The 12,538-nt window shown below is 49.8% G+C and overlaps 1 protein-coding gene across 2 annotated transcripts in view; it reads left to right on the top strand.

The window, feature by feature from the left end:
* Positions 1–12,538, top strand: part of LOC133355128 (BDNF/NT-3 growth factors receptor-like) — a 302,261-nt gene that overhangs the window by 209,900 nt on the left and 79,823 nt on the right. For both annotated transcript variants that reach the window (XM_061572441.1, XM_061572440.1), the window contains 2 exons: positions 5,693–5,823; positions 11,286–11,458. In XM_061572441.1, coding sequence (XP_061428425.1) covers positions 5,693–5,823; positions 11,286–11,458 — 304 coding nt within the window. The remainder of the gene's footprint in view (positions 1–5,692; positions 5,824–11,285; positions 11,459–12,538) is intronic.

Below are 12,538 nucleotides of genomic sequence, written 5' to 3'. Positions count from 1 at the left end.
CACCAAAATAAATTGTCACGCACAACGAGTCTGTGTGCAAAATATCAGCTCGATTGGATCACGGGAAGTGGGTTAAAAAACGACCGAAAGATTTGCACGGTCGTAAGCGCGCAAGCAAGCAAGCAAGTGAACTTAATATAAAGGATTTAAAAGAAACTCAGCCACCCACGGCTAACGGCAGTGGCGAGCCATCTCGCAACCAATTCCGAGCATTTTGTGAGGGTGCCTTACGCGAGTACCCACAGTGCAAAGAGTAAACGTCGCCACTGGAGATACAAAGGCGGGTTGGGCGTGGCGCTGACGACCCACCGCTTTGTGTACCGTGCCGGCCTTCACAGGTGCTGCTCGCTAACAAGCGCTTGCCCCAACAGTCTGTTCAGGCGACATGGGGGCGATCTTTGTCTGTGCAATCAACTCCCTTTACCTCACGTAAAACTTGTATGGGTGTTCCGCGGTGGTTACGCGTACCTCACACTAATGAACGCTCTCCGCACCTCGATTCTGAGGTCATTTATTTTGCGACCGTCAGGGGCAGCCCTTACCCGGCTTCTGTGGGCATAGGGGGGAGGTGATGGGGGGGGGGCAGGGGGGGGCAGGGGGCAGCGCAATTTCAGTCCGAGTGCACGGACCAGCATCTCGAAGGCCAAGCCGAATTGCTGGCGCGGCCTTGAGCTCGCGAGCGAGTAGGAGAAGCGACGTCTTGCCACCAGCGTGTCTCTCTCTCTCTCATCTAATTGCGGCGGGGCGGCGTTAGAGAGCCGGCCGAGAAAGCGTCTCTCGCTAAAAGGGGTCGCGGACCATCGGGGGGTCACGGCTTAATTAGCCGCACATTTCCAAAATTGTGCCGTCTCCACCACAGCGATGACGCACAACCGGCACCGCCGATTGGAACGGAGAAACGAAATGGAGTGGAGCGGAACGGAATGCGCGCCGCCTGTGTGGGCTGCACACGAAGGATATTGAGCACGAACACCGAGCATGGATCTTCTTGGTTCTTTCGGTAAAGTCACGTAGAAGGGACGTAATAAAATAATAAAGCATAATAAAATAATTCTCACGACGTTTCGGCCACAACGCAAGCAGCCGCCATTCTTCATCTGAGGACGGCTGCTTGCGTTGTGGCCGAAACGTCGTGAGAATTATTTTATTATGTTTTATTTTTATTATTTTATTACTTCCCTTCTACGTGACTTTACCTGAAAGAACCAAGAAGATGAATCCCTGCAGTCACGAAAGCTTTCAATCGAAACCGAGCATGGATGTTTTACAAGCGTCGCGTAATTCTGCCCCCCTGTTGTTTCTGCAAGGCGGGGGGGGGGTTGGTGGGAGAGCAGTGGCGTGTCAGCGGATGGCACGCCGAGTTCGATTCCCGGCGATTGACATACGAATCTGAATGTCCAGGGTCTTTCCAGTTTAACACGTGGCAGGCTTTCGCGACCAATTTCATCCGTAATACAGTTTTTTTGGGGGGGGTTAGAACGCGTGAACATCATTGGAACCTCATTTGCCAGTAAAAAATATGATAATTGTTTTTTTACCGCTTCTATCTGGCAACAAAACTGACACCTTTTTTACAAAGAGTCATGTTTGCATAAACCACAATACCTTGTCTTTGAGTTGTGCGCCTTTTGGTGTCATCTGGTCCAACCCATGTGAGACTAGGCTCTAAGGAAAGCTGTCTCGGGTGTGCACCAATCAACTTCAAGGACAGTGCATACATTATCAGAGTTATGTTTTTTGTTTGCATTATGACTGCAGGTATTGTGGTCTATGTAAACATGACTCCAGATAGAAGGGTAAAAAACCAATTATCACGCGTGAACATGTACATGTGTCGTTTCTCACAAGTGTTGTCATCACATCTACCCCTCTATTTAAGAGAGCGAAGCAGGAGGATTTCTCCACGAATCTGGCTGTCGCCTGATGAAGTTAGCTGTAATTACTGGCGAAACGTCGTACTCAGATTGTAAATGTTGTGGCTTGGCTCTCCAACACACCGGTGTGTTGTACTCGTGACGAATTGGCACGTTCTGTTTACGTGACAACCCTTACTAGTTGCAAGCCTTGCTAGTGTTGGGTGGTGGCAGGTTTAACGACACATTTATATATTTACGAGATCTAACCCAAACAAAACCTGTATTAAGAGTCTTTCCAGATTATTTGTAACACCCCTCCCCCCGATTTATTTATTTACACTTATATATTTGTTAGTAAGCTTGATATTCAACATAAGTGAATATTCAAATGAAAAACGAAATATTAGGGGTCGATCGATTGTGGGTCACAAGACATCTGGACCACCCTCTACATTTGAGCGTTACTCGCCACGTTGTGGAGAAGGCCTTCATCCAGCAGTGGATTGACAAAGGGCTGTATATTGTTGTTGTTGTTTGTCAGCGACTTCCATCCAGAACCTTCATCGTCTTCGTCCATGGCGCAGGCACAGGCAACAGGTGGAATTTCTGGAAAGAGAGGAAGAGAGAGAGAGTGTGAGGGACGGAGAGAGAGAGAGAGGGAGCGAGAAAGCGAGAATACAAAACTGTGAACTTGATTTAAAAAAATGTCAGCACGTACGTCAGCTTCCCAAAATAGTTTCAACCTTGGGTCCTTTCGCGAAAGAAGTCTTGGAGTAGGCTGGAGAATATTGTTTCTAAATTTAGCCGCACTGTGTGGGAGGACAATATTGTTCTCGTAAAATAAAAAAAACACCCACACACGTGGTTGCAAATTGGAATAATTACACCAATGCAGCACCCGCCGTCGTGAATTTGTGAGTGGAGAAAATGTGTTCATTGGGAAAGAAGCCGCAACTCTGCACTATTTAATTTTACGTCAAACGCGAGGCAGCAAAACAAAGTAAATCGTTTTTAGATTGTATTTGTTATGTGCCCAAAACACACGCACACAGTAGTCTGCACGTTTTTTTTTCCCCCATCATATTTAGCGGGCGCATATATTTCACACGTTATACGTTCAAGATCTATGCGGCATCGCCAAGTAATCATGTGATTTAATTGTAAAGCTCTCCGCAGATGTGTTTAAAAGGCTCGTTATTTCGCGGGACATTATGGAATCGCGAGCATAAATCCGCCGTGCAGCGTTCTCATAAATAAGGTCATATTAACATGTACGCGCCACTGATTTACTCTGCCCCTGCTATAATAGCGACCAATATTCCATCTGTCACAATCGCCTGCCTCTCTGCCGACAATATATACAATATTCGCGCCATGCAAACGCGCCTCTGAACATTTAAAACACTGCTGGTTGTTCACGGTGTGTCCAGAGATATATTTATATCTTTCTCATGCGTACGCCGTGAGTGATGCAGTACAATCTCACGCCAGCCCCCCATTGCTACATGGACCGTGGTAGAAAAGAAAATTAATGTCGGTGCGGCAAACGCATCCGTGTCAGTCGTGGGCGGGTTTTTTTTTTGTTCACCGCAATAATGGGGGTCTCAATTGGGGCGCTGCGACGTCGTGTCCATGGAAACGAAAATTCCCAGTGGCATCCGTGACCCCCCCCCCTCCGTTGTGAATTTAAATTAGCGACGGGGGTTTTAAATTAGCGACGGGATTTCGAAAAATTCCCAACACGGATTCGGCGACGAGGTGTTATTTCTTTTTGTTTTACCACCACCACCACTACTACTACTACACGTGTGTGAGCGGCCCGCCGCCATTCGCGCATACAGGTGGCTGTTGTAACCCCGATGCATTTCCGTTGATGGGTGCTTTATTCCCGAACCAAACCCACATCGCCACGAGGTGCAAGTGGTATGGCCGTCTCTCCCCCCCCGGCTCCTCACCCGCAGCTCCCTCCGTGTTCCGGGAGTCGAGAGGGAATTCCGCGGGCCGTTCGAAAGCGACCGGCTGAATTTTCAATTCTGAATTCTCAACAACAGGATTCACAGCAGTGGGGTTCCCACGGGGAATTCAATTTGCAATAATTAAAAGGGAATGTAGTGGAGAGGATAAGCGGCGACTTGAGGGCCTTTCCACACCCACAAGAGCCTTTCCACACCTGGACTTCGGTGATGATGCATCGGTAATACTGCATCGGTAATAATAAATTGGAAATAATACATTGGGGTGCCGTGGTGGCGAGATGTTAACTACCTCGCTTGGTGTACAGGAGGTCGTGGGTTCGATCCTGACCCTGACACCTGAATAATTAGAGGTTGCCTGTTGACCAAGTTTTCGCGTGGATTTTTCTCCGGGTCCTCCACTTTTTCCCCTCCACATTTAGAATCGACTTGCGTTTTAGAGTGTTTGGCTGCCGGCTATGAATGTCCACATGATAAGCCACTTCGTTGAACTATCAATGGTGGCCAGGTCGCTCCTGAAAAAGAGCTATATGGCTCAGCGGGCCTTATCTGGTAAAATAAAAAAAGTTAATTACAAAAACTGCGGTTGGTAATTATACATTGGTAATAATACATTGGTAACAACCACCCTTTCTCCCTCCTCTGAAATTTGTTTAAAAACATCTGCAATAAAGATAGTGTTGAGACTCATTAAGGATTTCTTGGGGAAATAATTGGCATTGCCATTAATTCTCGTAAAAATATATAATATTAACGATACTTTACAGCACCTTAACGTGGTGCTAAAATTAACGTTAAAACGGGTGTTACATTAAAAGCAATTTGATAACAATAACAATCTTCGACGAAAACCCTTTTGTCAATCGACTGCTGGATGAAGGCCTCCCACCAAGCCTTTCGTTCATGGGTGTAATTTGACCATACTTCACCATGCGGGTCAGTGCGAGTAGGAAATCTCGGAGAGCCCAGGACTGGTTCGGGTATCACTCGCAACTGCTGTTGGCTGTGACAGGGAATCGAGCTGAGGGTCACCAGCTTCGTATTCCAGTACATTAAGCATGATGCCTCTGCACTATATTAATACTTATTACAATTGTTATCTATTTTCACGTGCTATAAAATAGACCATTGCCCGTTATTTTAAGGCCACGGCGTTATTGACTAATGTGTTGCGTTTCTTAGCATAATTACTTCTACAATAATGATTACGACGATGGCGACGATGGTGACAATAGTGATCACGATGATAACGATGATGATGACGATGATGATGATGATGACGATGATGTCGATGATGATGACAATGACGACGATGATAACGATGGCAATGATGATGATTACGACGATGATGATGACAACGACGACGATGATGATGGCAATGATGACGATGGCAATGATGATGACGATGATGAAAATTATGATGACGATGACTACGATGATGATGACTACGATAATGATGATGACAATAATGAAAATGACGACGACGATGACTACGATGACGATGATGGAGGCGGCGTAAATTTAAACGGTGCTCGATAAAAACGCGACAGGCGAACGAAGCCAGCTCAGGATCATCAAAAGTTAAAGTTCTTCTTGCGATAAACAGATCGGCCCGGGCAACAATGAAAATGCTAAAGATGTCCCCTAATACGACGGGAGTGACAATTCCACGCGAGCCAAACGATCCGTCCGCTCTTCACACACACACACAGACGCACATGATAGGGCTGCTACGTGCCCAGCCTCGGCCACCGATAGCCAAGCGCTCGATTGAGATCTGTTCAGCTCGACCGGAATGGCTCGTCGGGCTGCAAGAGACGCGTGGACGGACCTAATTTCCTCTCTCCCCGCTATCTCGCGCAGCCGTGAAGCACATCAAGAGGCGTGACCTGATGCTGAAGAGAGAGCTGGGGGAAGGAGCCTTCGGGAAAGTGTTTTTGGCGGAGTGCTTCAACCTGTACCCAGACATCGAAAAGACGCCCGTGGCTGTCAAGGTTTGTCGTCCCCCTCCTTCACCGTTCTGACACGGGTTCACGCTGCCTTGGAATTAGGCGGCAGCTGCCGAAGGATGAGTGTGTATGTGGGGAGCGGTGGTGCAGCGGTTAGCGCGCTGCGCTATGAACCTGGCGACCCAGGTTCGAATCCCGCTCACGGCCAACACCAGTGACGATTATCTGAACCGGTCCTCCCCTCAGCCTCAAATGAATACCTGGTGCGATGTGTAAACATCGTCACTAGGGAGACAAAGGCGGCCGGGCGTGGTGTTGGCCACCCACCCCCTCGTTTGCCGTGCCAGCCTTCATAGGTGCTCGCTAACAGCACTTGCCCCTACAGTATGTTAAGGCTAAATGGGGGATCTTTGTCTTTGTCTTGTGTGTTGAACCTCTTTTGCACCGTATGTAGCCAACAGCGCTAATCGGAGGTGCGGGGTAAGGACAACGAACTGAACGTAAAAAAATCAGTTCTAAAAAAATGCGTCTTCAATCTAGATGATTTAAAAGTGCATAGCTCCGGTGGCTGCCTAACATGGGAAGGAAGAGCGTTCCAGGCGGCCGCAGAAGCACATCTGAAAGCGCCGCGCGATGCGGTGACCGCAGTTTCTTCGATGGCCAGCCCAAAAGCCGCTGCGAGGTCGACCGGGAGTTCTTCGCGTGATGGTTTCATGCCCCTTGACGGGACCAGCAAGTGGGCAGGAACGACGCGACGGAGATGGAGCGATGAGATCACGTGCAGGAGATGGATCCTGACACCGCGAGGCCGTGGGGGCTACGGACGACTTTCCCTTACCGGAGGCAGAGAGACAGCATCGCTTGTCGTCGTGGTGGTTGTTCAGCGTAGACATCTCATCGATAATATGAGATGAGCTGTCTAATATTAGGAAGTCACTGGAGCCTATGCACTTTTAAATCTAGATTTTTAAAAAAAAATCTTGAACAGTTTTTTGTGTGTTTATTTTTTTGTCCTTCCCCCCGCATCTCCTATTAGCATGGTTGGCTACGTACGGTGCGAACGAAAGTTCAACATACATACGTCTATATACATCTATATAAGATAAGATCCAGCCTGCAAGAAAACATTTGCAAAGGGAAGCTCACTCTCGATGCATGGTGTGAAAAACTATAAATTACCTTATTGTTATAATCATAATATTAGTTTTCAGCGCTTCCTAATCGACAATTGGATAGAGGCTTTCCTACAAAAAGTTAGTCATGGGGTACGTTTGACCATTCTTCACCCCACTGGTCAGCGTGGCATGTGGTGAAAAGGAGGGCGAGGTGGGAGAGGGCAGAACCGGTTCAGATATCGATCGCTCATCAGTGACGTTAGTCTTGGCTGGGAATCGAACTCAGGCCATCGGGTTCATTGGCACACGGTGCGCTTAACCACTGCGCTGCCACTGTTCAAACTCTCACATCGACCAACTATGTAAAACTCTGCCATTCTTCCTGCTTAACAATTAAATTTTTTGTTACAGGGCTTCAAATGCAATAGGGGATTCCTTTATCTCAATTGGGCAAATTCATAAAACCTCAGCATCAGGGATTATTCTTTATTTTTTTATTTCCCTGCCAAAGAAAATAACAATTTCATGTTGTATAATGCATGCTGCCTTATCTTGTACAGTTTCACCGATGTATACTTTGATCCTAGAGCCCCTGACCCCATACATGGCTTATCAGGACTACCTGGGGGTAACAGAAATGCGAACAAAGGTTTCTCTTTAAAGTTTGTATCTCTCTCGATCACTAATAATAAGCGTCAGTGTTGCAGCCTTTTAATGAGAACATCTTTTTTAGTTAATTAAAGAAAGGTGCCAGAGGACACCCCATGTAGGCTATTGCTTTGCAACAAAACATTTAATATGATTTGGAAAATCGACTCAATGTGAGAGTTGAGTATATAAGTTATGCAGGATAAGCTAAATGTCCATGGTGGACAACGCCCATGGTGGACATTCTCAGTGGTGGACACTGCCCACGATGAACACTGTCCATTGTGGACACTACCCTTGCTGGAGACTTCCAGTGGTGGACAATGCCCACGGTGGAGGCTGGTAGCAGTTGTCCACCCCAGGTGGTATACCGAGCAAGCCCCTTCTCTCGCCGGCCACTTTTCAAGCACATGGGTACCGCACTATACAATCCGGACCATGTACCCACCCTCCACCCTCCATGCCCCCCCCTCCACCCCCATGTCCTCCCCCTCCACCCCTACCGCATTAGTATTGATGCGTCCACAAAGCCGTGGTGCCACCCTCCGCCCCCCCCCCCCACCCCTTCGTTATTAGGAGCAACGGGCAAGGCAACTCCAGGAACTCGAGGAATGGTTTGTCATGGGCACGACGGTGAGCGTGCTTCCGTAATAAAAAAAAATGGAAATTAATGAACTGAAAAAATAATGAGAATTTCTTTCGCGAGAGGAGAAAGAAAAAAAGAACGTGCTTCACGAGCGAGGATACCTTTGTTATATAGCGGCGGCATTAGAAATGCAAATTCAAAAGAAGGTTTGGTAATTAGAAACAAATATTGGGGCCTTCCAACAAAAAGTCTTCAAATTGTATTTCCAGGCGAGCGGCTGTGATCATAGCTCAGGTGATAAATTTTGCAGGTTATCCCTCGCTGCAACCCCACGCTCATCCCGGCGATGTTAAACCCTATCCCTGCATCTGAAGCCACAATTTAAATTGACTGTGCCACCTCCCCCAGCACCCCCACCGTGTGGGTCTCCTGCCCAGGTTATTGCGTCGTTAAATGAGTACAGGGGCACCCGAGTTAGCCATGCTGACGTGCAGACGAGAGAAGCGCTCACTGTAAAGTAAACCCGCTCACCCACTCGCTCACCCTCCCACTCACCCACCCCTCACCCACCCGCTCACCCACCCGCTCACCCACCCGCTCACCCACCCGCTCACCCACTTGCTCACCCTCCCACTCACCCACCCGCTCACCCACCCGCTCACCCACCCGCTCACCCACTTGCTCACCCTCCCACTCACCCACCCGCTCACTCACCCACTCACTCACCTGCTCATTCAACCCACCCACCCGCTCACCCACCCGCTCACCCACCCCTCACCCACCCGCTCACCCACCCACTCACCCATCCGCTCACCCACCCGCTCACCCACCCACTCACCCACCCGCTCATTCAACCCACCCACCCGCTCACCCACCCGATCACCCACTCGCTCACCCACCCGCTCATCCACCCACCCACTCACCCACCCACTTGCTCACCCACCCGCTCACCCACCCGCTCCACCACCCGCTTACCCATCCGCTCACCCACCCGCTCACCCACCTGCTCACCCACCCACTTATCCACCCGCTCGCCCACCCGCTCACCCACTCGCTCACCCACCCGCTCACCCACCCGCTTACCCACCCGCTCACCGACCCGCTCGACCAACCGATCAACCACCCACCCACTCATTCACCCCACCCACCCACTCACCCACCTGCTCACTCACCCAATCACCCACCCGCTCATTCACCCCACCCACCCGCTCACCCACCTGATCACCCATCCGCTCACCAACCTACTCACCCACCTGCTCACCCACTCACACCACCTGCTCACCCACCCGCTCATTCACCCGCTCACCTGCTCACTCACTCGCCCACCCCCGCCTCTCAGTCCAGCCAGGCTTCACACACAGTGCGCCCGAGCGTCGCTCCTTCATCCATCGCCCCCCTCCCCCTTTCAGCACCGGCGAATGGTACACGGCGGTGATGATCATCCGTCGCTCGGCGAGCGAGGCAGCGAGGGGGCTCAGCGAGGCACCCGCCTGTGACGCTCGCTCGATTCGTTTTGTGCCCGCTTCCGCTCCGCGGTCCTACAACCCTCTTGCTGATTTAGGGACATCGCAACACTTTGACGCAGGGGACACAAAGACAAAGATCCCCCCCCGCGTAGCCTTAACAGACTGTTAGGGCAAGTTCTGTTAGCGAGCACCTGTGAAGTCTGGCACGGTACCCAGGCCAGTGGGTGGCCAGCGCCACGCCCGACCACCTTTGTCTCCCCCGTGGCGATGTTTTTACACATCGTACCAGGTACTTATTTGAGGCTGAGTCGACCTAGGGGAAGCCCAGCACCAGTTCAGATAATCGTCACCGGTGTTGGCCGTGAGCGGGAATCAAACTCGGGCCGTCGGGGTTGTAGTGGGGCGCGCAAACCGCTCGACTTGCGTGTAGGGGACGTAGACATACACGCACAGACATGCACAGACACGCGCAGACACGCGCAGACACGCACAGACATGCGCAGACACGCAGAGACACGCGCAGACACGCAGAGACACGCACAGACACGCACAGACACGCGCAGACACGCAGAGACACGCGCAGACACGCACAGACACGCACAGACACGCGCGGACCTGCAAATAACAATAAGGTATTTAATTAGCGTCATACATTTACTCGGTTATATAATGCCCGGGGACACATTATGCATAGTTGGTGATTTTTTTCCCGCTCCTATGTCCACCCCCCCTGGCAAGCAATGCAATGGTCTAATAATGTGAAATGTGTACGTGAGATAATGAATACTTGAATGCGATTCAGGCGAATGGCCAGAGGACATTGGAGGACTTAAGCTGGTCAAGTGATTATGTGGGATCAGGAGTAGGGGAGAGTTGTGGACTGGACAGCCCTCTAGGTGATGATTAGAAACCAGCACTCCAACACTGCAGCTACACACAAACACTTGCCAGATTAAGGCCATTTCTACCCAATGCAAAAACATACTTTCGCGAAAAATTTGAAAAAAAATAAGTGGACAATATTTTCGCTTTCGTAATTTCATAATGTTTAGTCAAATTGAGATGCGAAAGTAATATCTGGATAGGCGGGGCAGTGTCCTCTCCTCAAATCCCACCTAGGTCTGACACCGTGACGTCAAAGAACCCACCCCCCCCCCCAAAAGCACGGGGCCCGGGTCGATCGCCCCGGTTCTAAGAGTTGTGTTTGCTCTGGTATAACACGAGCACATAGCTTAAATAGAAAAGGTACAGGCTATACAATTTATTTTCTAATGCCGCTGCTGGGGGAAGAATTAATTTTAATAGATAAATCAATGTCTATTTCCTCTTCCACCTAAATATCTTTTATTACACTTCCTATCAAGAGGCCTTCCTTCCGGGAGAGCATAAACTCATCGGCACACCGTCGACGAATATTTCCGTCGCGATTCTCGTCGACGGCACTCGCCTTCGACGAGCCTCCGTCACGTCCATTCGATGATTATTTACCACACTCATTCGCCCATCACTTTACCTCGCCACATCTTCGCGTTCGTGCGGCGTCGCCCGTCCGATGTTATCCAGCGAAGGGCGCCACGTGTATCCCCGCGTCTACACACGTACGTGTGAAAACATCAATGATGACTGTTTGCTACCGCCATTGCTGCCACGAGCAAACTCCAGTCACCCGACGACGCTCCGTCCCTCGCGCAGACCCTGAAAGACCTCAGCGGCGGTGCACGCAAGGATTTCTACCGGGAGGCGGAGCTCCTCACGAACCTGCAGCACGACCACATCGTGCGCTTCTACGGCGTCTGCTCTGAGGGCGAGCCGCTCATCATGGTGTTCGAGTACATGCGGCACGGTGACCTCAACAAGTTCCTCAGGTGAGAGCCGCAACCTCCGATCGATACGTGCGGCACGGTGACCTCAACAAGTTCTTCAGGTGAGATCTTGGTACATGTGGTCTGGTGACCCCAACAAGTCCCACAGGTGAGCTCGGTACATTCGGCAAGGTGACCTTAAAAGTTCCTCAGGTAATCAAGGTGCCGCAGAGATCTCGTGTTCCAGCCACTGTGTGGTTGATCAGGGTCCTCATGTCGTAAGTAGATTTTTTAAATATAATTATTATTAATGCACTTGTTTTACTCAGGATTAGTCTGAGTCTCAAGACTCTTTTTCAGAAGGGTCCTACCAGGTTTTCGCAGTAGGGAGTGCGATTATTGTGATCTGCAATCCAAATTTGATCCGTGACGCTGGTACACAATGGCACTCCTTTTTGCAAATGACGTCACGGGATCTTTAACGTCCACTCTGAAGCAGACGGCGTGGAGTATTTCTACGATAATTAATCGGGGTGGCCGCTCGATTCGAACCGTGAACAATTGTCAAATGCGCTACCGCTATGTCACGTCACCAAGAACAAAATATAGTGACCCATAGAGCTGCATCGAGACCCATAGACCTACGTAGACCTATACAATTACATAGAGACCCATAGACGCAAGTTGACTGAGCTGTGATTACATGGGGTTCTAGAGATGATGGCTTTAGCCCAGTTATAAACGACTTCACACACACACAAAAAAACATCACAATAATAAGAATGGTTTTTGAACTCAGTATGTCAAAATTCCAGCTCTCAAAGTGCAAAATTGTCGGTCTTGACTTCTACGCGGCCGCTGATTTGTCTACGGCGGCACACTTGAGGAAGTGCACGTCTGTTGTGTGTGGCTGCAACGGGTCACGTGACGGGATCTCGGCCATTTTCTACGGTGCGGGGTGGCGCACCGCCCTGCTCGGGTTTCCGATGGACTTTTGTTCGTCTCATCACGTGGCTCCCGACAGCACACTCGGAATAAAATTGGGGAATTACAAGAAGAACCCCCCCCCCCCCCCCTGCTTTCAAGTACTTTCATGTTAAAAGTCAAAGTATATTGAGAGACAGGGCGAATGCTCATGTATAT

Source organism: Lethenteron reissneri, chromosome 50 (genome assembly GCF_015708825.2).
Source record: "Lethenteron reissneri isolate LAM-NWPU_2019-01 chromosome 50, ASM1570882v1, whole genome shotgun sequence".
Lineage (NCBI taxonomy): Eukaryota > Metazoa > Chordata > Hyperoartia > Petromyzontiformes > Petromyzontidae > Lethenteron > Lethenteron reissneri.
The sequence above is the reverse complement of the archived record's forward strand: the minus strand, read 5'-3'. Positions and strand labels throughout refer to the sequence as shown.